Source organism: Penicillium cinerascens, assembly GCF_028974065.1.
Source record: "Penicillium cinerascens strain IBT 15544 chromosome Unknown contig_16_segment0_segment0, whole genome shotgun sequence".
Classification (NCBI taxonomy): Eukaryota; Fungi; Ascomycota; class Eurotiomycetes; order Eurotiales; family Aspergillaceae; genus Penicillium; species Penicillium cinerascens.
The window spans coordinates 2,073,890-2,097,961 of NW_026695286.1; the positions used below are offsets into that span (position 1 = coordinate 2,073,890).

A 24,072-nucleotide genomic window follows, 5' to 3' on the forward strand; every position below is an offset into this window, starting at 1 on the left:
TGCAACAGGCAATATCTAGTCTGCTTCGCCTGGACAATGCATCTCTGCATCTCGTAGTGTTACCAACCCAACCTCCTTAGTATACACGGTCGAGACCTATCAATGTCGGACTGTGTTTGTCAAGAGAGGAAGATGAATGGACGCAGCAGATTTCTCATCTCTGCGTACCCTCCTGACTCATATTTCTTGTCCGTTTAACCTATGACCAGAAGAAAAGTTATCTCAAGGGGGTTACAGCCAAGCAGCACTCATAAAATATTGAATACAATGAAATCCCATTTTTTATATCCTCAATACATAGCAAGTACCATCTACACCTACCTCTTCAACGTCTTCTGCTTCTCCGCATCAATCAACTTGCGCCCCTGCACAACAAGTCCCTTCCGTTTGCGCACCGCATCCATATACCGCTTCGCCACGTTCTCCCGATCCGCAAGCTCACCAAGATCCTCCAGCTCCTCTTCTGTAGCGGGAACCCAGAACGGGTCCTCGTCGAGCGCTTCAAAGCCCGCAAAGATCAGCTGCGGTTGCGCAGCGCCGGAGGTCCGCTTGCGGATCTCTTCGGCGAATCCGAAGGACTCCGCCACGGGGAGAAGGGCTAGGATGGTGAAGAAAGGCGTGCCTTCTTTCATTACCTCGGAAAGAATGCGACCGCGGCGGCGGGTGATTACGCCGTAGACGCGGCCTAGGACTTCGGCTGTTTGGACAGTGTGTTAGATTATGGTCAGGTTTATGGAGGTGGAGGGCTTGAGGGTTGGTCTTACTGGTTGCTTGGATCTCGCAACTGTACATGGCAAGCATGATTCGAGGACTCCAGTCTAAGAAGCCCTGCGAGATGCCTTCGCGGACGAGTCTGATTGCGTCGCCGGTCAATCTGCCCATATCGAGCTCGTCGTTTGAGCTGGCGTGCACGGTGAGATCTTCGAGGAAGACGGCGATGCCTTGCATTGGTTCCTGGCATAGAGGTCCCTGGCCTGTTGCCAGCTGGAAGGCATACGCGATCTTGTCGCACAAGTCGCGGACCAAAAGGGCCTGTTGGTCATGGGGGTTGGGTTGTTTGGGGTCGTCGAGCAAGCTGGCGCAGTATTTGTTAGTTCGAGGTCCAAGGTCTCGTGGTGGCTGGGGAGTGCTCACAATTTCTCGCAGGTGTTGACCGTTGTAGCATCCACCAAAATGTTGGGTCCAGTTCTCCGAGGTCCGAAGCTAATGATTTTTTCGACGACGTTCTTCCACAGCTCCTTGTCACCCTGGACCTCCTCTTCGAAAACCTTGTCTAGTTCGTCGCGGAACTCCTTCAAGGACAAGATATTGACCTCGCGGGCCTCGCCAGTAGCACCGGCATCAGCCGATTCAACTTGTTGAATAACTTCGGAATCTGACACCGCCTCGGCCGCAGTGTGCTTCTCTGACTGAAGGCGTTTGATAGTTCCAACTTGCTTGGAGAGGAAATCCGTCACAGCTTCAGGAAGCGGCACGACACGTAGGCGAACGGTCATTTGCTTTGAGGGGGAGACAGATACGACACTTCCACGGCCGAATTCGGGGTTCTTAGGCGGTGCCATCTCGGGGGCATTGACAATAGTCTCACGGTACGGGACGATGGCCTCGCCAGTTTGAATATCACACCGAGCAAACCGCTCACGAAGATCCTTCACACAGCGCTCCAAGTGCAATTCACCTGCTGTAAGGATAACATGCTCACCACTGGGGAGTTGTTCGTATAGCGCACAAGGATCACTCTGTTCCAGAAGGCGCAGACCGGTAATCATCTTACCCAGATCTGCCGGATTGACTGGCTCCAGGGCAACACGGACAATTGGTGGGGTGCTCAATGACACACCAGCCAAGTTGATACTGCCTTCAAGCTGGCTGCAGAGCGTACCCGTTTTGAGCACATAGCCTGCTAGACCACCAATTCCAAACACGACACCTGCCGGCACCGACTGGAGTGGCTCGAGACTCCTGCCCATCATTAGGTACAGATCTGTGACTGTGACCTTCTTCGGCTCAGGGCTCGCGTGCGGGTTTGCAGGCGAGAATTTGGGTGGTAGAACATAGATCGAGTCTCCGACATTAAGTGTTCCCGAATAGAGTCGAGCGAAGCCGATGAGATGCTCTGGATCCTCCTTCTCTCCCACTTCTTCTGGCTCCTCTGTCTCTGTAATCAAGGAAGCATTCTCGAAAGCAGACGTCATCCGCTCGAAGGAATCGTTGCCCGGACCTCCACCAGCCTCCGCCTGCATCTTCGCGATCTCCTCTCGCTTGCGGCGGGCAATCTCTCGAGCCTCATCCGCAGTCATAGTAGTACCACTTCGTTTCTTGCTTGAGGACAGCTCACTCTCCGGAATAGCAACCATCTTACTGACGTATGCAACAACGGGCTCTTCAGGTCCGGTTTTGAAGTTAACCATGGCCTGTTTGATATCTTCAGAGATATGGTCTGCGCCGGGTGAATCTTTAATCAAGCCCGGGAGTCGAGTGGCTTGCGCGGACGAAGGGCTCGGGAGATATTCGATTACCGATACCAGGACAGCAGTCGACAGAGGCAGCCATTGTGAGAATAGAGTGGTCATGATGTTCTTGGGGTCGCGCGAACGCAGGACATAAGGCGGGATGTTGATGTTTAATGACTTGGTAATCTTCTCCAGCAACACTGGATCCCTGTTAAAGAGTCAGTCGCAAATACTCACGATGGCGGCTTTGATTTCGAGCTTACCCTTTGCCCTTTCCACCGCCAGTGGTGGCTTCGTATGCAGCCCAAATACTGTCAAGAACAAGCTGCACAAACATGGGTTTCAAGGCCCGGCCCTTGAGATGCTTTTGACCCAGGACACGCTTTGTCTTGGGGTCCAGATAGAAGTCACCCCAGAGGACCTTTTCCAGGACAGTCCGTTTAATCCCAAGTTTCTTCTCGTAGATGGCAGCAAATTGCCTGATCGTGAAGGCCCAGCCGTCAACCGCACTGCCGAAGATGACGTTATTCTTCTCAGGTGCGAAATAGAGATCCTCATCATCGCGCTCCTCGAACTCGGTGGCTTCAGTGATGCTCGCCGACTCATCATCCACGATTTGCTTTTTGGACTTGTTGTCCTTTGCGGTTAAGGTATTGACACGGTCTTCCATGCGCTCACGCCACTGCAGATCCTCTTCCATACGCTCGCCCTGGTAGAAGCTCCCGATAACGGCATTGATCTGTTCGAGCAGTCTGCTAAGGTGCGAAAAGGCCTCGCTCGGGCTCATCATGAGTTCCGTGATTAACCGATCCATCTTGTTAATGACGAGAATCGGCTTCAGTTGCTCGACCCAGGTCTGTCGCAACACAGTCACGGTCTGGGAGCAGACACCCTCCACAGCATCAACCAGGACGACTGCACCATCGCAGAGACGGGACGCCGTGGAAACCTCGCTACTGAAGTCAATATGCCCCGGCGAGTCGATCAGGTTGATTAGATACTCCTTGGGCACAGGAGCGGCGTCGGGGCTGGAACGCCGAAGCATCGAGAAAAACAGCGAGATGGCCGAGGATTCCATAGTGATACCTCGGAGCTGCTCATCTGGACGAGAGTCCAGATAGCGGATCTTGCCCGCCAGCTTGGGTGAGATGATGCCATTTGTGGCTATAAGACTATCCGTCAAAGATGTCTTCCCATGATCCTAAATCAAACGAAAGAAACAGAGTTAGAGATCGACGCCATTTCCGGAGAACATTGTTATATACTCACAACGTGGGCGAGAATGCAGATCTAGTCCTAGGGTTAGTATATGCCTGACATCAGAAATGGGATGGAGGGGCAGCACTCACATTTCGAATGTCCTCTGGCTTCCGCTGCAGGCGGACTAGCTCGTCGACATTAACCACGGGCATTTTGAACTGGCGCTGACCACTTCCCGGGTTTCCAAGTTGCAGCGACGGGTGTGGTGGTGGAGAGTAGTCGGATTCTCTGGCCCGAGAAAAAAAAGTTGCTGAGAAATTGGAGAATACAAACCGCGCCCTCCGCCGCTACGATATCGCCCTTCACACTACGTCACTGGGTATTTATAAAAACTTATTGACGGGGTGGAATGTTTTAATACTTTCATTGTTATATACTATGAATTCTTTTTTTATTCGCGGGGTTAGCGCTGTACACTTTCCCGGTCGCATTTGACTCATAATGAATCAAGTTCGATGCTATACTCGGATATGCTCCGAGTCAAGTCAGAACCCGTGTTCTTAGGTCCTTTGTAGCATGCTTGATAAACTAGTTGTTACTCTTCGTCAAATGAGAGCTTGATCTTCTTGGCCTTCTTGGGCTTTCGAGAAGCTGGAGCCTTGGGCTTTTCCTCAGACTCCTTTGCTACCTCTGCTTCTGGTTTATCCTCGCCCACGACTTTGGCCTGTTTTCGCTTCTTCTGTCCACCGACCTCGGTAAGATTGCTTTGTTTCGCGGTGGGTTCTTTTGGTGGTTGTGTCTTGTCCTCTCCTTCCACACCTTGATCCGTGGAGGCCCCGTCTTGCTGGCTCGCAGTCTCCCCGACCAAAGCCTGATAATCCTCTTTGGAGATCACCTCGTTGCTTTCTTCATCGACATAGACGGGTGCGTCGTCTTCATCGTTATCCCTGGCTTTTCGAGGTCGCATGGCAGGTCGCTCCAGGCGACCGGAGGTGTTTCCATATTGGCCCCGGAGCTTCTGAAGAAAAGCGGGCTCCTTCGCATCTATAAATCCGATGAGAAAAGATTGGTAGAAAGCAAAGTCATGGCATACCGTAGGCAAGCTTTGGGTTCTTCGACATGGTCGGACGCTGAGTGGGATTCGCCGCTTTAGCTGTATCAAGTCAAGTTCATGCTGTACCTTCACGGCGAGCAAATTGTAGACAACCAAGAGTTGGCCATTGAGACCCGAGGAAGGAAATTCACAGTCCAAGGGCAGGTTGAAGGAAGTCGAGCGACAGCTGGACTGCGAACAGTTCCCGCGCTAAACCGAAACGGGACACATCGAAAAGTCCCAAGGAGCCGCTCTTCGCGTCTGGTCTTCTCCATCCACCTCCCTCCATCCATTCCAATTAGCCATGCTTTGCGCAAGTAAGTGTTCGAGACGCAATCGTACTCCGGTCGCAATTTGCAGGTCGGTTTACTGACGTTTCCTTTTACAGTTTCCGGAGAGGCACCTCAAGTGCCAGTCGTCTCGTCCAAGAGCGGTAGGTCTCCCCCAGCCGCCTTTTGCGCACAGCACCCATCTAACATCCGAGCAGGCAGTGTCTTCGAGAAGCGCCTCATTGAAGCATACATTGCCGAAAACGGCAAAGATCCGGTCAACGGCGAAGAGCTGACTACCGACGATCTGATCGATATCAAGTCCCCGCGCGTTGTCCGGCCTCGCCCTCCTACTCTAACCTCCATCCCCTCGCTTCTCAGTGTCTTCCAGGAAGAGTGGGATGCGCTTGCTCTCGAGACATATACTCTTCAACAGAACTTGGCGCAGACACGGCGTGAGCTGAGCGCGGCGCTCTACCAGCATGATGCCGCCGTGCGCGTGATCGCACGAGTCACTAAGGAGAGAGATGAGGCCCGGGATGCGCTTTCAAAGGTGACTGTTGGTGCCAGCCGGTCAGCCGGTGCTGGTGAAGCTATGCAGGTGGATTCCGAGGGCCTGCCTCCGGCAGTATTGGAGCGAATCGAGAACACACAGGCTAGGTATGCGGACTCCTCTATAATGGTTTGTTTCTTTTCGGCTGACTCTTTTCATCTAGTCTTTCAAAGACCCGACGCAAGCGCGCCGTTCCCGAAGGATGGGCTACTAGTGACTCCATCTCCACATACAAGCCTCTCGAGAGCTCCGAACCTCTTTACCCCGGTAGCCGTGCCTTGTCGGTCAACTCCACTGGCGAGCTGGCTCTTGTTGGCGGTGTCGATGGCATAGTCGGTGTCTATTCTCTCTCCCAGAAAACTGTGGTCCAGACTTTCAAGACCGATGGTCCTGTGACCGATGCCACTTGGGCTGGTAACAAGGCAGTTGTTGGTTCGGCTTCTGGATCGGTGAAGGTGTTTGAGAATGGTAACGAGGTGGCAAGCTTTGCCTCGCACGCTGGTGAAGTTACAGCCCTTGCAGTCCACGCGACGGGCGATATTGTTGCCTCCGTCGGTGTTGACAAGAGCTACGTGCTTTACGACCTGTCCACCAGCGCCGTCATTACCCAGATTTTCACTGATGCCGGTAAGTGCACCAAAACCTATGGTTCTCATGAGCAGTATGCTAATAATACCTGTCTAGCTTTGTTGTCCGTACACATCCACCCAGATGGTCACCTGCTGGCTGCTGGCGCCGCCAACGGACAAATCAAGATCTTCGATGTCAAGACCGGTGCTGCCGCTGCCGACTTTGCGATGTCGGGCCCCGTCAAGGGCCTCTATTTCTCCGAGAACGGTACTTTCCTGGCATCGGTGGCTGCACAGTCCACCACCGTCTCGATCTGGGACCTGCGCAGTTCTAAGGAAACCAAGGTGCTGGACACCGGCAGCCAGGTCAACTCCATCTTCTGGGACTACACCGGGCAGTTCCTGTTGACCGGTGGCCCCAGCGGAATCACTGTCCAGCAATTCAACAAATCAGCGAAGCAGTGGTCTGAGCCATTGCGGAGTGCTGTCCCGGCTGTTGCCGTGGCATTTGGCTCTGCAGCCCAAAGCATTGTCTCCTTGAACGATGCAGGTGTTGTTACGGTTCTGGCGCAGTCATGATAATTAGGGCAAAACATGTAATTTTAGAGCTGGATATCTGAGTTTCAAATGGTGTTTGTATTCCGTTCACAACAGCTCTTGATGCAACCAAAATCGACAATTATTTGTCTATGAACCTGAGTCATCGCAACACTGCGTTTGTACTCACCTCTTCAAACTTTCTCATCTCCCTTTTCCATTTTGTCGTTTCCATACCCTGGATCTTAAATGCCTAACACACCCCACTTTCACAGTACTTCCTAAGTTTCTCTTCCCACCATACTTCAGTGCTGACCGCCTCAATTCCGCACGAGTAAAAGCTGACCGCCTCGGGCAGAATCACACCGCCTTAGGACTCGGGCCGGTCATCATGTCGGTCTTTGAACCTACTCTTCCCTTGCCCACTTCATGGCGTGATATATTCCCTTATAATCCTGTGCCCTGTTCCCGGTCTTCTCTTGGACTCACTGCTATGAGTGATGAGCCCGGCGTCCTGTTTATGGGCGCCAGGTCCAAGGTGTGCTACGTTGTTCCTGTGCAAGCGCGGGGGCCACCGGTTTTATGAATGAACGTCTTGACTAACACATCTTCCTTTTCTCACAGCGAACCCACCGCCAGATGTCACAAGAGTCTAGTGAGGGGAGCCATACTTCCTGGCACCGTCACTTTCACCCTCCACTCCCCGAAGCGGGCGGCTCCCGTCCCGCTCGGTTGCCACCCATGAGAACTCCTCGTGATGGATTCGATTTTCGACGACCCGCTGCCACATCTTCGCAGGAAGAAGATGTGATTGACTTGACCAATGAGCCCGAGACACCCCCACAACGTACACATGATCGTACCTCGGACAGCCGAACTTTAAGTACCTCGAGACCGCCGCGGTTCGGGAGGAACATTTTGGCAGATGTCGTGGACCTTGAAGGAGAGCCGGATGATGACCCTGGTGAAGGACCATCTAGCAGTCCAGAGGTTCAATTTGTCCGGGCCACTACACGGCCTCGACCACCAGCACCGCCTCGAGGAAACTGGGATCCCTTCGCGATGCTCTCCAGCACCCTTACACGCGGCTTTCGTGCTCGACAAGACCACGAGGACAGACGTATGCTTTCATCTGTACCTTTTCTCCAAACAAGAGCTGGAAGACATCACCTCCATGGGTTTCACGACACTATGATCTTCTCCGGAGATGGATCTGTGCTTAACAGCCCTGGTATCTTGGACTATGAATACTCTTCATTTGCCATGCGACCCTCTACCCCACAAGAAGCGAGACCTCAGCGTGAGGTTTACAAGGCTCCAAGCCCAGCACCTGAAGGATTTACACGTACCCTGGGCGATGATGACATTGCAGTGTGTCCCAACTGCTCCTGGGAGCTGGGTACCGGAGAAGGAAAGAGGCAAGAAATCTGGGTTGCAAAACCTTGTGGGCATGTTCGTTATCAACTTGTGCCAGACAATACTTTTTTCTTTTGCTAACATTGTATAGGTCTATTGTGGCGAATGCGCAGAAAACAGGTCTCTGTCAAAAGCTAAAAAGGCCCAAGGACCTCAAAAGACAAAGCCCTTCTCAAAATGCCAGGTTGTGGACTGTGGAAAACATGTCAGCGCGCCCACTGCCATGTTCCACCTCTACCTGTGATGATGTCCATGACTTCGAGAATCACTCACTTGCATGATGGCGGTGTTTTCGGTTGGCACTTGCACTTTCTCTCTCTTCGATACCCTACCGGCATGGACACAGGCGTTATATTCGATTGTCTTTTTGTTTGGTTATTTTTGGTTAAATCTTCATAGCCTTTTCTGAAATATCACAAGTCTATCTTAAGCTATATCAAGCCTCGATCAGGTCTCTCGCAGGCCTTTCCACATCCTTCTAGCCCTGATTTCGGAAAGACCTAGCCTTCTAGGTCGAGAATATGATTGTAAATTTGAATTTCATTCAGATTGATATAATGACATGGCTCTGCGATGTATAACCGGGTGTATGAGGCAGAGCCTAGCACGGGTCTCCAAAAAGTAACAAGGCAAGCAAATGAACAAAGAAAGGAGAATCAGACCGTTTCAATAATACAGTAGAATGCAACGGTAGAGGTCCATCAATTGCATGGACACAACCACCGGGAACTCCCATCAAAAACGCCAGATCTACTAATGTAGATCGCTTTAAACACCGCGTAGATCTCCGTGGTATGGAGACCAGATACCGCGAACACTCTCGTTCAAACTGGTAATAGGCTTCTTGGTCCGCTTCAACTTGTCACCGCTGGCATCCTTGAGAATCATAGCCTTCTTCAAGATATCTTCCGGCTCAAGGTTGCGCACGCAGATGGACTTCTCACGACCGTTGATGTATTGGCCCTTGATGACGGGGTGCTTCTGGTGTCGGGGGGAAACGCGGATCTCGATCTGCGGGTTTTCGCGGGCGAATGCGGGAAGGGTCTGGGTTAGGAAGGCGCTGGATTTCATCAAGTTAGCACCAATGCTGGGATTATTATTTCAAGTAGTTCACTCACAGCATGCCGCGCGAGCTACCACCGAAATTGCAGTAGTGGAAATCAAGACGTTTGCATTGGAGGATGAAGGCACCGACGCCATTCTATGGTGGAGTCAGCGAATCGTTTCGAAGGAGGCAATCAAGTATCTTTGTCTGATCTCATTTCCTCAAGGCAATTGTGTAAGCACGTACCCTGGCGGCGGTGACAGTCCTGATTCCTTTCACAGGCATTGCTGCAGTTGTGATTGTTCAGTGTTCTGCCCATCTCGAACTTTCCCTTTTTCCCATATCACCTGATCAGGAGCGGTGAGGCGAGCGGTGAGATTTTCAAATTGCCTGTTTTCTGCACCCACAAAATCCCTGAGCGGTGAGGTGGGCGGTGAACACGCGCCAATGTCGGCTATGGCGCCTGAGGCCGTGCCTATCCCGTGCAGCGACTTAAGTCGCATTCGCTACGTCTCTTGGGGTTCCACTTCCAGACTATCGCCCTGACATAACTTGTTCGACATCCTCGACCTTGCTGGGCTCACTCTCCAGAGGAGGCCATCATGACGGACAAGCTCCCCCCTCCCCTGCTGGCGCTTTTCCAGCCTCGCCCTCCTCTTCGCTACCTACCTCCGACCACGCGTGCTCCGGATGATTGCAAGAAAAGCACAATCTCTGGTGTCGCTGCATACCTCGCTCGTGCAAAGGAGGAACAGCCGACGTTCGAAGAAGAGCATCCGTACAACGCGACTGAGTGCTGGATTCAGCGCAAATGGCGCCAGAAGCTGGAGAAGAGCGAGCTCCAGCATCGAAAGCTGGAAGAAGGTGTAAAGACTTGTATGTACCATCCCCACCTTCGGCCTTTCCCATCTATCTCCTTTGTCCGGAATTCACCTTGCTAATGCGCACTGTTCGTAACAGACGACCCCGAGAAGGATCCGCAAGCTCGGGGTGACCCGTACAGAACACTTTTCGTCGCGAGACTCAGTTACGATGCCAAAGAAGCCGATCTGGAGCGCGAGTTTGGCCGCTTTGGCCCCATTGAACGTGTACAGCTCTCTTGATTCGACGCTTCACCTTTTTACGCTAGCTGACATTTTCTCCCACTCAGATTCGAATCGTCATGGACACGGTATCTGAGAAGGCGAAGAAGCCCAATCGAGGCTATGCATTCGTTGTTTATGAGCGTGAAAAGGACATGAAAGGTATCATCACCAGCCGAGCTCTGCTTGCATTTCTTGCAATGCAGAAACTGAAACCTTGGTAAGAGAAGTCATAGCTAACACAGTGTCCCTCGACATTAGCCGCATACAAGGAGACAGATGGAATCCGCATTAAGGACCGCCGAGTCCTGGTCGACGTCGAACGTGGCCGTACTACCAAGGGCTGGAAGCCTCGCCGTCTTGGTGGTGGCCTCGGAGGCCGTGGATACACCAAGGCCATGCCCTCGCGCCCCATGGGCCCCGGATTTAACGCACCCTCTGGACCTGGTGGTTTCGGTGGTGGGTGGAGAGGAGGAGGAGGAGGTTTCGGCGGCGGCCGAGGCCGTGGAGGCCGCGGTGATCGATTCGGTGGACCTCGTGGAGGAATCGGCTACCAAGGAGGCCGCAACGGCTTTGGTGGACAGGCACCCCCGAACGCACCTTCCGGACCGGGCGGTGGACGTGGTGGGTTTAGAGGAGGAGGTGGTGGTGGTGGTGGTGGCTTCGGCGGAGACCGATTCGATCGTGGTGTTACCGGCAGCAACCGCGAGCCCGTCCGCCCCCGCGACAGCTACGCAGACCGTGACCGCCGCGATGACCGTGACCGAGACCGCGATGGCGACCGCTATCGTGAACGTGACCGCCGTGATGACCGCGGTGGAGACCGCTTCCGTGGCGACCGAGACCGTGATAGGTATGGCGGCCGAGAGGACCATGGACGCAAGCGACACCGTGAGGATGATGCTGGTTTCGACGACCCGCGCTCCCGCCGACGATACTAAATGTTCTCCCCATGGATACTCACCCTTTCTCTTCTCAGCGTCATTCTGCTGGTGGGTATCCCTTTGTCTTTCGCGCGTCCCCTTCTTCGCAAGGGTAAGGGGGTAAGACGAGAGACTGTGCATATGGAGAAATGATCCGAGACGGCAGAGCAGGACTCCGGCTCACATCGGCATGCACTCCTTTTGATGCCTGGCGTATGTGTTTTCGGACACACTTGCTGGCTCCGGGCTTTGCAAACGATTGCCGGGTGGCCCGAAATCATGGAGTGGTTTTGTTTCTCACGTCTGGTCTATCGAGGGTTTGCAAGGTTCTCCCCCTTTCATTTCTTTTCATGTCTTCCAATGTCTTCGTCCCACTGGGACTTCGTTTTCGCTTCGGGGGGTAAGTATGTATTCTTAGTCTCTCAAATATTCCTAGGAGTTCAGGCGATGGAAATCAATGGCATATGACTCTCAGGTAAGACCAGGTAAGGGCCAGTGCAATAACTAAAAGCAGGCATCTTGCTAGGTAGTTGAGAATTGAGCCCATTTACATAGTAGGAAATGTTTTATAGTAGACTTTTTATCCAATCTGGTATCTATCATCACTGACATCAATCGGAGGACACCACGGGTCTTCACGGTGGACAAAATGGTGAAAAAAGAATATTCTTTCAATATATCTGAAAATGGAAAAAAAAAAAAAAAAAAAAAAAAGCGCCGCCCCAAACTCCATAAGAATGCCCATAGGAATCTTTTTTGGTCGACAACAGAAGTCGAAGGACATAAAGGCACAATATTCGAGATCATGCGCATCTATGCATCAACCTCCATTCCGTTCTGCTCAAGGATCTTGATCTCGCCGGTACTCCGGGACCATTGGGCTTTGAGATCAACCTTGAACTCAGAAGAGGTCACACCGAACATCTTCATGAGGGTAGTTTGCCGGGAGTCCAGCGTCTCGCCCTCCTTGCACACCTGATAACCCTCCTGGTCCTCGGTGAGCTCGAGCATAACTTTGCCCTTCACCAGACGGGTGGGGACACCGAGCTTGCGCAGCGCAGGCTCCATGGTGTGGCTGATGGGCTCATCCTGCTCAGTGGCGATCTCGCCGGCCCGGGAGTAGACCAGGCCGTTGGGGATCATGAACGAGCGGGTGGCCTCAGTGCCGGCACGGGCGAAATCCATGGGGCGGAAGTTCTCGAAGTAGTTGATGACGGATTCAGCGGGGCGAGAGGTGAACAGAAGACCGACGGCACCGGCCAGGTAGGGTGTGAGACGGTGCACGTTGGGAGCGGCTTCGGTTTCGGGGTTGCTGCCGAGAGCGACGGCCATGACCTTGGTCTTGCCGAAGAAAACACTGGATTCGAATTAGTTGATATACAGTATCCTACTGGTAACAGTCCACATACCGGCTGTCGGCGAATTCGGTGCGCACATCCTTCAGATATGTGTTCCGCATGTTGTCCACCGCAAAGACAAACATGGTATCATATTCTTCAAGACATTCCCGGATGTTGGCATACAGACGGCGGGTCTGTTCCTTGTGGTCCTTCTTGGTAGTCTTGGACTCGTGGACGACGCGCGCACGCTTTGAACGAGGCATTTTGAGATTGATGGAGAATTGATGTTGTTTGTTAAAGTCTGTTCGATAGAGACGGGGACCGAGTGTGGCATTTTTTTCGCTGATAACCGGATCAACAGTTGCCCCGGGCTTATCCGACCCCCACTAACCCCGATGGGGCAAGCAGCTGCGACTGGACTGGACTTGGCTTCTCGCATGTCGCTGCGTTTGACTCCGCCTCGACGGGACAATGCTGGATTTCATGGATTATATCCAGCTGGCCTTTGCTGAGGCTACCAGCTGGAACCGCGACAATTCATACTCCTGCTTGACGACTACCACGCAGTGTAAGTTGACAATTCAGGGATGCGCCGTGGACTTCAATTGACTTGCTTTGAATACAGCGATTTTGGACTTTTCGACTCCTGAGCGATTGCGCGTCCGTGTTGCCTCGCTCTCTACGCCACATTTTGCAACCAGCTACACTCTCGGCACGGTAGGACTGCTTGATGGATCAGTATCATACCTCTTCAGCACGGTGCCCTTCCACAACACGCCCAGCCGGAGCGCCTTGATTCCTCTTCGAAAGATCTCGCCCGGATATCGCCAAGTGCAAGCGCCATCTGCTCCTGTGCAATCATGGGGATTGGATTCTCTGCTGGACAGCGTGAGCATCCCTGGGATCAAGAATGGTTTGCGCCCGGGATTACCAAAGAGCAAAGATGGGGATCAGACTACGGAGGCTGCGCAGCGTAAAGCGACTCTTCTACATGCCTCTTTGCATCTCCCATCACCCACTACGCTGTATGCGCTGTTCCTACGCAGGATTTCTCCGACCATGCAACTGTCTCTGGCGGTCTGTTCCACCCAAGGACCGCCCATGTCAAACTCCGCGCCGCAGGCTTCCATGCTAACCCAGCTTTCCCATGATACGGGCAAATACTGCAATGAATATCTATTCAGTACCGACAATGCACTTTTTGGCTGGCGCGGACTCTGGAATTTTGGCCCTGATCCTCGCTACACTCCAGCTAATGCCCCGCCTGCATTGTCACTGCTGTCGGCCGGCGCGGAGGCATACTACTCGCCTATTTCCTCATTGATTGGCATGTCGACAGGGTTGCGTTTCACCACACTTCCAGCAGCAACTCAAGTGCCTTCGACAACATCCTCTTCATCCAACTACCCCGCCCCCATTTCTACTTTCCCCTACACGTTGACCCTGACACTCACACCCATCACCGGCTCTCTATCAACAACATACTCCCTCCGTGCATCACCCAACCTCGCTTTCAGCTCCCGATTCGGCTTCAACGTCTACAGCTGGGAGAGTGAGATGGTTGCCGGCTGTGAGCTCTGGCGCAGGAAATCAAAAACCCCGTCCAGCGACGACGATCTTGAATGGGCACGCCGCAAAATGCGCATGTATGATTTCTCCGCCTCTCTGCCAGGATCTCCGCCTTCTTCTCCACTCCTCTCTGACCCGGTTCAACCCGAGTCCGCTGTCAGATCGCATGCGGATGACAGCGAGGCCGACGACTCCGTGATCAAGCTCCGCATCGACCAATCCTGGAATGTCCGTCTGCTCTGGGAGGGCCGAGTCAAGGAGCTCCTGGTTAGCGCGGGTGTCGGGCTGGGCCCTGGTTCGTTTTCGCTGTCACCCAGTGTATCCTCCGCTGCCTCGGGGTGTGGGTCGTCGCAGAGTGGAGGCGGCGGGCCTGGCACGTCGTACTGGCGCGGGGTTGGAGTGTCTGTGATGTACTCTTCATGAGTGATGTTGTTCTGATCATTTCACGTTTCTTCTTGGTTTTCTTCTGGTGTACTACACCTTTTGACTGCTGTTTGGCCAACATCTACTTTATATACTTCATGTTTAATACGCCGCAAACCCGGAAATACTGGCGGTTCGCACATTGTACATATATTCTCATGACAACATATCTCACGTTGAAAGCTCTTTTTTAGCTCTTGGCCTACCAAATTAAGCCTCACATTCACGGTGCACAACCTTTGGTTGGCACGGAGTATCAAATTATCTACAAAACACCTTAGATGCGTGCGTTGATGATGTCGACGACTGCAAACTGGATTAGCATCACGGCTCAGGAGAGGGTTTAGGCACATCAACTTACAGGCAGGCTTCAAGCTGGCACCGCCAACAAGGAAGCCGTCAACATCGGGCTGCTTGGCGAGCTCGCGGCAGTTCTTCTCGCTGACGGAGCCACCGTAGATGATACGGACGTCTTCCTTGGCCTGAGGGGAGATGGCCTCGCCGAGCCACTTGCGGATAGCGGCGTGGACCTCCTGGGCCTGCTCAGTGGTGGCGACCTTGCCGGTACCGATAGCCCTGGGAAGCGGTTAGCATTAAGCTCACGTATATGCTGTGGGCAGCGAGGTCTTACCAGACGGGCTCGTAGGCAATAACAACCTTGGCCCACTGCTCCTTGCTCAGCTCCTTAGCGGCAGCGTTGAGCTGGCGGGTGACGACCTCGATGGTCTTGTTGGCCTCACGCTCCTATAGTTGTAAAAAGTCGGGTGTAAGCGGAGGACCTTTGTCAATGCCTATCCCGATGACCCACACCGGGACGCAAAAAAAACGGGTAACCGAAGTAGAATGACGTACCTCCAGAGTCTCACCAACGCAGAAGATGACCGAAAGGCCACCCTCGATGGCGGCCTTGACCTTGCGGGCAATGAACTGCGGAGTTTGTTAGTCTGGCCGAATTCTGGGTGTAGGTGCCGAAGCTCTCGGCTCGTTTTGCGGATAGCGGGACACATACATCATCGCACTCCTTCAGGATAACACGGCGCTCGCTGTGGCCGATGACAGCCCAGTCAACCTTGGTGTCACGGAGATGCTCAACGCTGATTTCACCGGTGAAAGCGCCATTGGGCTTGTCATAGACGTTCTGGGCGGCAACGCCAATCTTGGGGTCGGCCAAGCTGCGGGTGAGGGCGAGGTAAACGGCGGGGGGGGAGATGACGACCTCGGTGTTGGAGTCGAGCTTGGCGGAGTTGAGGTTGTTCACGATGTTGGTGATGCTCTCCTGAACACCGTTCCTGTGTTGCTGGTCAATTGTGGTTGTTCTGGTAGATAACGTTGCTCGGGTGGGATGGAGAGGCTCTGAAAACCGCGGGGTAGCTGGGGAGAGATGGCACGTACATCTTGAAGTTACCACCGACGAAGAATTGGCGAGGCATGGTGAATGATTGTTTTGATATGACTTGATTTGAAGAAATAGAAGAGAGTTGGGATGTGTATGGAGAAAGAAGCGAGCGGAGAAGAGAAATGGAGGGGCATCTTCACTCCCGGCGATCGGTGCCTCACCGGGCATCCATGACATAACCGAATCGGATCCACCGGTATACAACTTCCACGTTAGAGTTCCTTTCATGTAAAGCTTGTAAATAAACTAGGATCTGAGACTGAGTATATTCTTGCTGAACGAATATGATACTACATTCGAACCCATTTGTGTATGTACTAAAGATCCTATCTAGCTCCCAACTATCAAGGATGCTCTATGGCATCGGGCCGAGAATTCCCTATCCATCGGGTGCATCATATTTCTGCGTAGCAGATCACTGTTTCAGGATTTGCGTAAAGGCGATATGGAGACACAACTCTGTTTCCTCTCCAGCACAATTTCCTCCCATGACTATTCCAGATCACCACAGATTCTCCATATAAAATTCAAGTCTCTCGATCCTCATAGCCTCTCGTGCTGCTCCCAAAACACAATCCAAACAAACGGAAAGTGTCAAAAGGAGTGAAGTGGTTAACTATTCAGTATTCCCACCCTTCGGGCACTCAAATCCGTAGTGGGGTATCCGAGAGAAGTCCCAGAAAGATCGGGACCGCTGCAGCTGTCGTGATTCTTCAATAATTTGCTTCAGTGTCCGTGTTTGATGCTCAAATGCTCTTTCCCACTGCTCAATCCGCGCCTCACAGTCAAGAAGCCGACTGCGCAACTCCTCACCATCCATTCGATGAAACCGATATCTCTTCTCCCAGACCTTAGGATCTACGTTTCCTGCTCCAGAGCCCCGGGCCCGCTTGGCCGGCAAAATATTTTTGGCACCCATCATGTCGATGTGGTAGTGCCTCCAAGAATTATATCTTTCCTTCCTCTCCATATTAAGGCCTCTCGACTTCTTGCGGTAGTGAAAGCCATAGCCGCCGTTACGGTGAGTCGGGCTGCGAGACCGCTGTTGGTAGGTATTCTCTTGTGCAGTTTGAGGCTCCTCGCATTCACAATCCATACTACCTTCGTCCTCAATCATGGAGCTCACGTCAGATTGAGAATGATCAAATATCATAGACTCGTCGTCCTTCCCGCTGGAAGCTTCGGATGACCAGCCTCCATCCTGATCACTAGTGGTCTGACCCAAGTCAAGCCTAGTAAAAGGAGTGGTGAGCGAAACAGGGCGAGGGAGCGGGCCTTGAACCACTCGAGTCGGTCCCTTTGTTTGACCCGGGACGCGAGGCCAGTCTTTCTGAGACCATGGATTAGGAGGCAGAGAATGACAGCCGGATGCAGCCAGCTCCGGGAGTCGTTCTTTAGGCATGGCTTCGCAGCTCGAATTAGCCGTCTTTTGTACTTCATTCCCATCAAGACGGAAAGGAATCCCAAGGTCCACCAAATCACCCATCGGTGTTCTTGGGTAGGTCTTCGTCTTCATGGGCCTCTTCATAAGGATAATGTCCATGGAGACTGTCTCGTAGTCATCGCGGAGAGCGTTGCGGGCCTTGGAAGGTCGGTCGCGCTCCTTGGCGTAAACACAGCTCCACTCAACGTTGGGATCATTCCGCCGTTGCTCATGGATCAGCTGGTTGACATGAGCACGACGAGTGTTTGAAAGGTTTTGATACTGCTGCGCTGCAGACACCTTGTTTGCTCGTTTCCGGACCATCTTGTAAAACTCACTTTGGTTAAGGTGCATTTGAGTACGCTCCACCCGAGTCCAAGTTGCCTTTTGGCCCGGCATAGGATCAGCTTTGAAGAACTTGTAGCCTTCATAGACTGTTGCATTTGGTGCTTCGGAAACGGAATCCAAAGTTGGCGTTGAACAGGAGTCGTCAGGATGGTCGAAGTGGACAGTATTGGCTCGAATCTGGGGCGATGCTTGCGCAGACTGAGCCTGGCCGGAGTCGGGATGGCTCTCTTGACCGTCATTTGCAGTATCATTGTCCAGGTGAAAGGTAGTCATGGTTCCAGAAGAAGAGATGACGCCACTGTAGAGCACATAAATTGCCAAAGTGGAGATCTGAAAGTCCTTTAGATTGTAGAGGCCCAAGTAACTGTCTTTCCCCCATCTTTTATACAATTCCATGACCAGGAAGTGCCCGGGTGAACAAAGGTTCATATCTGCAGGCCATTGCTACCTAGGATAGCTAGTTCGTGTAATTATTGGTCCAGTTGGATCCTGGCTCTTGGCCTCGTGCTAAGATCCTCTTCTCAGCTGCACTTCCATTAAACATACTGGTTAACCCGGGTGAAGCCAACCGCCAATAACGTGCATTCCGGCAGTGGATTTCCGAGTCACGTTGCATAAAGCCACGTTCTTTTGGGTAGGCTTCTACTTTATTTGTCACCAATGCAGTTTTAATTTTGGGGGTTTGTGGTGATCATGCATCTTGCGCTCGTTCCGCTCCACGTCAGCCTCAAAGAAACAGGGCGCTACAACAGCCTCATCCTGTAACCGCTCATCTTATCTGCTTTGACCTCTCGTTGCAAATCCGGGCCAGTAGGTTCCACTAATCAATCTTTGCGTGCAGTTACGGCAAGATTACAGTGAGAATCAGCATGAGCCTCAACATGAAGCGGGGACTTGGTATTTCACCTGGGCTTCGAGTAGATTCTAATTTTATCTCCTTGTGCGGTGTTTTCGCGGGTTGGTGTTTATCTGTTCGTCGGTTAAGTGAGGAGAAACCGAATCTGTCCAGGGTTTTGCCAAGAACATCAGCCCCGACATGCGGCTCTGCTGTTCTCTAGAATCCAAACAATCCTCGATCTTTCCATTTTGTCTAAATGGTTCAAGGGGCAAAGAGCTCTTTGTCTTCGAACTAGGCTTTTGTACAGGGAATTTTATTCCTTGAATCGCCTTTTAAACCCATTGTTAATTTCTCTGGCGACGTCTTGTGTTTTTCATTCAGTGAAGACATGGCTGTCTTGTACTCTCTCCTTGCTAGCCCCCAGTATTTAGACTCGGTTTCCTGACTCAAATAGACTCAAATTTGATGAATTTTGTGATTCCAATCGAGACTGAATATACGCGGCAAATATATGAGAGCCTTGTCCGGTCCATGGAGATCTATGGAACACTAGGTACAGGATGAAAGTTATTCATTCCTCTCTGTCCTTATTGATTCTGAAATATGCTAAACAAATACAGCCTATGCTAAAGCTTTCCTTGCATGTAAACAAAGTCCACCCGATGTTGATCCGAACGAACTTTTACATTATGCCGTCAAGGTAGAAACACACACCACGATGATGAGCGCCGGGCAAATCGGACAGTTAGGGCCTTCCTCCGGTCGAAACCACATTTGACGTTTTGCAAGCTATGTTCAGCAAGCACCCGAGTGAGGGGTCAAATCTTACGGAGTTGCCAAAATTTCCATGCATCAGGAAGTGGGTATATGAGGACAACCCGCTCTGGAGGCGGCGTTATTCCAAGGCATTTCAGACGGATAGTTGGCAACAAAAGCAAGCATCCATTGACTTGTTTCAGATTTTATCGTTCTAGTTCTCATTGCAATAATAGACATGGTCTCATTGATAGACGAGCTCAATTGAAGACTAGGCCTTCAACTTGACGCGTTGCCACATCTATGTCGCGGAGGTATATTGAAGGCAGCAATGCTTCCAACTGCAGTACACGCTAACACCTTGGAATGAAAGGCAACTATGAAAAATGAGGCTGATACCAAAAACTCAATCCGACTGCGGAGCCTCGTAATGAACAGCGTAGAATATGAACGCAAAGAAAAGATAGGTCGTCATCGTCGAAGGCTGTCCAGCCTTGCTTGGAGGTCATCGTCGCCGGCATCACCGGCGCCTCCTCCGCCTCCACTGCCGCCGCCAACGGCTTGCGCAACAGGAGTTTTGCCGACAGCCTCTGCTTGTTGTATGTCCGAAGGTGTTTCACCCAGCTATAAGGTCGGTCAGCAAATGATACACATTTCCTGGTACGCGTAGAGAAACGAACCGACTGGCCCAGGTCGACACCGATTTCATCGAGCACCTCCTTAACGATGTCCTCCCCTTCTTCCTCTTCGCCTTCTATTCCCGTAGCTTCGTCGATTGCGTCGTCCATCATCTCTTGCCGTTCGTCCATAACTTCATTTTCTCTTTCGAATTCCATCGCAATGCGCTGAAGGGCGGGAAGGTTCATTTGTCGGTTCATGCTACCAAGAAGCATAGTTGCGCCTTTCATCGACTGCATCATCTGCTCGTTGCTGCGGACGGTCTGTTCGGAAAATAACGGTAAGCATCTGTAGAAGTGGGGGCGGGGGTTGGCATGATAGCCTCTCTCGTACCTGAATGCGAAGCGAGATGGCTTGTAATTGTGTGCGCATCTGGTAGAACTTCTGAATGTATCTGTCGTGTCGTTACAATCAGCCAAGGTCGACAAGGAGCGCAGGCGTGTAGACTGACCTTCGTGTCCGCACCAGATCCTTGGCCTGGATCTTGCAAGCTCCAATCTGGCCGTTCTTGGCGCTCTTTTTGATATCCTGTACCAGTTTCTTCTCCTGGTTCTCCAACTTCACGCGCTCTCGATCCAGCTCACGTTGCGTTCGATCCAGGGCCCGCTGGTGCTTGCGCAGACGCTCTGCGGGCGTCATGCGCTTGCCGAACGCCCATTCGACGATCTGAGAGACACATCAATAACAGGCCATGGATAGGTTGAAGACAACTCACATTCATGGTTGTAATATGCAATATGCCAATAATAGAGCCTCTGGAGCTTCACTCGCAGGACAGTGACATCAAGCGGGACGTAAGATAACGGTAACCGTACCTGGTCACATGCCGGGTCTAAACCCCTTTGAGCCCCAACGTCACCGAAGTTTAGAAATCTCCCCATCCAACTTCCAAACAAACATCCTCTCGCATGGCTCCCTAAACTTCGCTATGAGTCAGGAATATTTCCCCGGTGACGGCTCTTCGAGAGCCGGCTCTTCTCGGTTTCCCGGCGAAGATGAAGAACGGAACCCTTTCTTCCAACCCCCGCCAGCCTATATGACTGTGGGCAATGGCTCAACCTCGGAAAGCGCCACGGCCTTGATGACGTCGCTAAATCAGGACTCAGGATACGGAGGCAGCATCGCGGGCGATAGCGCCATGGCGGGCGATTCGAGTGCCGCTTGGCGTGCAGGACTGATGGAGGACCGACCGACTCCCGTACATACTCCGACGCGACCCGGCGAGTGGAATCCTGCTGGTGAGTGACTCGAACAGATGGTGATACGATGGCTCTATCATATACAGCTTGGCTAATGAAATTTTTCACGCTCTAGCGGAACATGAGAAACAAATTGTTGCGAACCATGTTCACCAACTTCTTTAGTATGTGAAATGCTCAAAATATCCTGTGGCTTTTTCAAAATTCTAACAGCTGCCCTTCTAGCAACTCGAATCGGACCAAACTTGGCCGCGCCATCTCCCGGACGATCGATACGTTGAAGGAGCTGCAGGACATGAATCGCCAATGGCCCGCTCACTACCCTTCGGTACAGAACGCTGCTCCTTCGTCTGCGGATCGGCCGGCTCTCCAGCACACCTACTCGGATGCTGGAAAGGGTGGCAGCAGACCATCGACTCCTCCTCGGCCTGGATTGCTGAAACGGGCGGCGACTACAACGGGCGGAGAGGATTTCGGAGAATCTAGTGCCTCTGCCGAGCGCCGCGCAACGCCTGAACCTCGATTGATGACTCCTCAAATCGCCCAAGAATTTTCTATTCTGAAGCTGGATCTGAAACTGGGTGCGCTGTCCCAGGCCGAGCTGGTACACTCGTTGGAGAAAGCCTCGATTGCGTCACTGCTGGATGGGAAGATCAGCCAAAGCGTCAAGCATCTTCTTTCCCTGCGAGATCGGATCGAGGATACGTCAAGCAAGGTATTGGTTACTGGAGATCTAAATGCCGGAAAATCAACATTTTGCAATGCTCTTCTTCGACGGAAGATCTTGCCCGAGGATCAACAGCCCTGCACCAGCCTTTTCTGCGAGGTGCTTGACGCCCGGGAGAATTGCGGAATTGAAGAGGTACATGCGGTGCACAAAGATGTCCAGTACAGCCGCAACGACGAAAGCACGTACGACGTTTACGCTCTGTCCGAACTTGAGAACATCGTGGTCGACAACTCCAAGTACATGCAATGCAAGGTTTACGTGAAGGATGTGCGATCTATTGACGAATCTCTCCTCAACAATGGTGTGGTGGATATTGCCTTGATCGATGCGCCTGGTTTGAACTCGGACTCTTTGAAAACGACGGCCGTCTTCGCTAGACAGGAGGAAATCGATGTTGTCGTCTTCGTCGTGTCTGCCGCCAACCACTTCACCCTTTCGGCGAAGGAGTTCATTTTAAACGCTGCACATGAGAAAGCTTACATTTTCATGGTGGTGAACGGCTTCGATCAGATCCGGGACAAGCAACGTTGTGAGCGTCTGATTCTCGATCAAGTGGGCAAGCTTAGTCCTCGTACATACAAGGAGGCCGATGAACTTGTACATTTTGTGTCGAGCAACGCTATTCCGGTTGCCCCTCCCGTGCCTGTGTCACAGTCTAGCTCTGGGTCTGGGGGTGGTGGTGGTGGAGGCGATCCTCACGATGATGGAGACGACGCGGATGACAAGGGTGAATCCAAGGATAAGGGCAAAGGCAAAGAGAAGGAAAAGATCCAGGACTTTGAAAACTTGGAAAGCGCTTTACGACGCTTTGTTCTCGAGAAACGATCCCGGTCCAAGCTTGCGCCTGCACGAACCTACCTTCTGAACCTGCTTGCTGATCTCAACTCGCTTGCAACGGTCAATCGTGATGTCGCTCAGTCGGAGCTCAAACGTGTGATGGACGAACTGTCGGAGATTGAGCCTGCATATGAGAATGGCAAGAAGAAAAAGGGCGAGCTTGCAGAGGGCGTTGACAAGGCCATCGATGAATCATGTGAGGATGTGTACAACCACACCCGATCCACTTTGAACGATACCATTGCCCGGGTCTCCGAGGCAGACCTTGGCGTTGACTATCCTGGTCTTTTCTCGGTGTTCCAATACGCCGAGGACCTCAAGCTCGCAATGCTGGATCAAATTTCTTCGGCCGTCACGGGCTGCGAAGATTATGCCCGAGAGAAGACTGTCAAGGGAGTCGGCTTCATCCAAAACATCGGTCTCTTGCATGTGGGCGAGGACAAATTCTCCGCGCTCAATTTCCGAGCAGACCTGATGTTCCGTCGCGGTCGTCGTCACTTGACTGGTCGGCAAGTCCATACCGAGGTCGAACTCTGGGACTTCTTTGATATTGCTGGTCTCTGGGAGCGCCAGGAGAAGATGGCAGGAACTGGTGTGGCGATGACCGCCGTTACTGTTCTTGGTGGCAGAGCCTTCGGTGGCTTTAGCTGGGTGGATAGCGCACTCAGTGCTGTCAAGGTTGTCGGTCCAAACAACATGCGTCGGATGTTCCTCCCGGGTATCCTTGCTGCGGGTAAGTTTCTAGGCCTTCTATCTGTCTGTACAATCACGCTAACTCGTCTGAACAGCCCTTTTGACAACGGCCTATGTACTGTCCGCTATCCCGAGCACCTTGCCTCCTCGTTTGTCTAAGAAGATCGCGGCTACCCTCGCCGACATGGACTACGTCCACTCGAATGCGAACCGCATTTCGGGTGAGGTTCGTCGCATTCTCCGTCTGCCCGCAACTAATCTGCAGGCCACCATGGCCCAAGACATTGAGGATCTCGCTAGACGCAAGCAGGAGGTCAGCAAGGTGAAGCAGGAAAGCGAAGTCGCCACCAAGTACTTCGCAAACCTGATCCGTGATAGTAGTGAGAACCGACAGACTGTGGAAGGTCTCGACCTTGACGCTCCGCTACCCGGTGGCATGGGCGCTCTCGAGGCGTGAGCATGACCGTGCATCCGTTGACCACGATACTTTTTGCTGCTGGTTCCTTAATCCCCGCTCCAATTTCAAGCCTCATATCCCCGATTTCTACGAGCGAGTACAGGTTTTCTTCTCTGTCCTTCCTCATTCTCGATATCCCTTTTCTTTTGTGGTATTTTTTCGTGCTGATGCCGTCACTGCATCTCAGAAAAAGGCAGTACAAGTACATACAGTCTTGCTCTTTTTTTGTGTCTCTTTTTCATGGC

At 52.3% G+C, this 24,072-nt stretch overlaps 12 protein-coding genes across 12 annotated transcripts; 5 read left to right on the forward strand and 7 right to left on the reverse strand.

Moving 5' to 3' along the window:
• Positions 1-317: 317 nt before the first annotated feature.
• On the reverse strand, positions 318-3,865 carry N7498_000754 (GTPase RIA1; the record flags this gene model as incomplete). Its single annotated transcript, XM_058447817.1, has 6 exons — positions 318-697; positions 765-1,075; positions 1,135-2,661; positions 2,717-3,654; positions 3,723-3,743; positions 3,803-3,865. 6 exons carry the CDS (start codon positions 3,863-3,865, stop codon positions 318-320), a joined length of 3,240 nt encoding a protein of 1,079 aa, XP_058313228.1.
• Positions 3,866-4,248: 383 nt separating this feature from the next.
• Positions 4,249-4,774, reverse strand: N7498_000755 (DUF4604 domain-containing protein; the record flags this gene model as incomplete). Its single annotated transcript, XM_058447818.1, has 2 exons — positions 4,249-4,697; positions 4,747-4,774. 2 exons carry the CDS (start codon positions 4,772-4,774, stop codon positions 4,249-4,251), a joined length of 477 nt encoding a protein of 158 aa, XP_058313229.1.
• Positions 4,775-5,050: 276 nt separating this feature from the next.
• N7498_000756 (pre-mRNA-processing factor 19 family protein) lies at positions 5,051-6,716 on the forward strand (the record flags this gene model as incomplete). The annotated part of the gene is made up of 5 exons (XM_058447819.1): positions 5,051-5,063; positions 5,135-5,179; positions 5,234-5,675; positions 5,732-6,195; positions 6,253-6,716. The coding sequence occupies 5 exons, from the start codon at positions 5,051-5,053 to the stop codon at positions 6,714-6,716; spliced, it is 1,428 nt and encodes a 475-aa protein (XP_058313230.1).
• A 349-nt stretch (positions 6,717-7,065) lies between these two features.
• Positions 7,066-8,334, forward strand: N7498_000757 (putative RING finger domain protein; the record flags this gene model as incomplete). Its single annotated transcript, XM_058447820.1, has 3 exons — positions 7,066-7,212; positions 7,299-8,126; positions 8,182-8,334. 3 exons carry the CDS (start codon positions 7,066-7,068, stop codon positions 8,332-8,334), a joined length of 1,128 nt encoding a protein of 375 aa, XP_058313231.1.
• A 524-nt stretch (positions 8,335-8,858) lies between these two features.
• N7498_000758 (mitochondrial 54S ribosomal protein mL43) lies at positions 8,859-9,420 on the reverse strand (the record flags this gene model as incomplete). The annotated part of the gene is made up of 3 exons (XM_058447821.1): positions 8,859-9,150; positions 9,209-9,291; positions 9,382-9,420. 3 exons carry the CDS (start codon positions 9,418-9,420, stop codon positions 8,859-8,861), a joined length of 414 nt encoding a protein of 137 aa, XP_058313232.1.
• Positions 9,421-9,737: 317 nt separating this feature from the next.
• On the forward strand, positions 9,738-11,158 carry N7498_000759 (U1 small nuclear ribonucleoprotein 70 kDa; the record flags this gene model as incomplete). The annotated part of the gene is made up of 4 exons (XM_058447822.1): positions 9,738-10,011; positions 10,096-10,223; positions 10,286-10,379; positions 10,479-11,158. 4 exons carry the CDS (start codon positions 9,738-9,740, stop codon positions 11,156-11,158), a joined length of 1,176 nt encoding a protein of 391 aa, XP_058313233.1.
• A 795-nt stretch (positions 11,159-11,953) lies between these two features.
• N7498_000760 (ribosome assembly factor MRT4) lies at positions 11,954-12,743 on the reverse strand (the record flags this gene model as incomplete). The annotated part of the gene is made up of 2 exons (XM_058447823.1): positions 11,954-12,497; positions 12,550-12,743. The coding sequence occupies 2 exons, from the start codon at positions 12,741-12,743 to the stop codon at positions 11,954-11,956; spliced, it is 738 nt and encodes a 245-aa protein (XP_058313234.1).
• A 208-nt stretch (positions 12,744-12,951) lies between these two features.
• N7498_000761 (mitochondrial distribution and morphology protein 10) lies at positions 12,952-14,472 on the forward strand (the record flags this gene model as incomplete). Its single annotated transcript, XM_058447824.1, has 2 exons — positions 12,952-13,048; positions 13,106-14,472. 2 exons carry the CDS (start codon positions 12,952-12,954, stop codon positions 14,470-14,472), a joined length of 1,464 nt encoding a protein of 487 aa, XP_058313235.1.
• A 277-nt stretch (positions 14,473-14,749) lies between these two features.
• Positions 14,750-15,902, reverse strand: N7498_000762 (triose-phosphate isomerase TPI1; the record flags this gene model as incomplete). The annotated part of the gene is made up of 6 exons (XM_058447825.1): positions 14,750-14,778; positions 14,834-15,048; positions 15,104-15,216; positions 15,325-15,399; positions 15,482-15,761; positions 15,865-15,902. 6 exons carry the CDS (start codon positions 15,900-15,902, stop codon positions 14,750-14,752), a joined length of 750 nt encoding a protein of 249 aa, XP_058313236.1.
• Positions 15,903-16,484: 582 nt separating this feature from the next.
• On the reverse strand, positions 16,485-17,912 carry N7498_000763 (uncharacterized protein; the record flags this gene model as incomplete). Its single annotated transcript, XM_058447826.1, has 1 exon — positions 16,485-17,912. The coding sequence occupies one exon, from the start codon at positions 17,910-17,912 to the stop codon at positions 16,485-16,487; it is 1,428 nt and encodes a 475-aa protein (XP_058313237.1).
• A 1,792-nt stretch (positions 17,913-19,704) lies between these two features.
• N7498_000764 (ESCRT-III subunit protein DID4) lies at positions 19,705-20,679 on the reverse strand (the record flags this gene model as incomplete). The annotated part of the gene is made up of 5 exons (XM_058447827.1): positions 20,627-20,679; positions 20,363-20,577; positions 20,245-20,305; positions 19,914-20,174; positions 19,705-19,857 (listed from the first exon to the last, which is right to left on the reverse strand). Exons 1-5 carry the CDS (start codon positions 20,630-20,632, stop codon positions 19,705-19,707), a joined length of 696 nt encoding a protein of 231 aa, XP_058313238.1. The 5' UTR covers positions 20,633-20,679.
• A 160-nt stretch (positions 20,680-20,839) lies between these two features.
• On the forward strand, positions 20,840-23,827 carry N7498_000765 (mitofusin; the record flags this gene model as incomplete). Its single annotated transcript, XM_058447828.1, has 4 exons — positions 20,840-21,149; positions 21,226-21,274; positions 21,336-23,410; positions 23,466-23,827. The coding sequence occupies 4 exons, from the start codon at positions 20,840-20,842 to the stop codon at positions 23,825-23,827; spliced, it is 2,796 nt and encodes a 931-aa protein (XP_058313239.1).
• Positions 23,828-24,072: the final 245 nt, after the last annotated feature.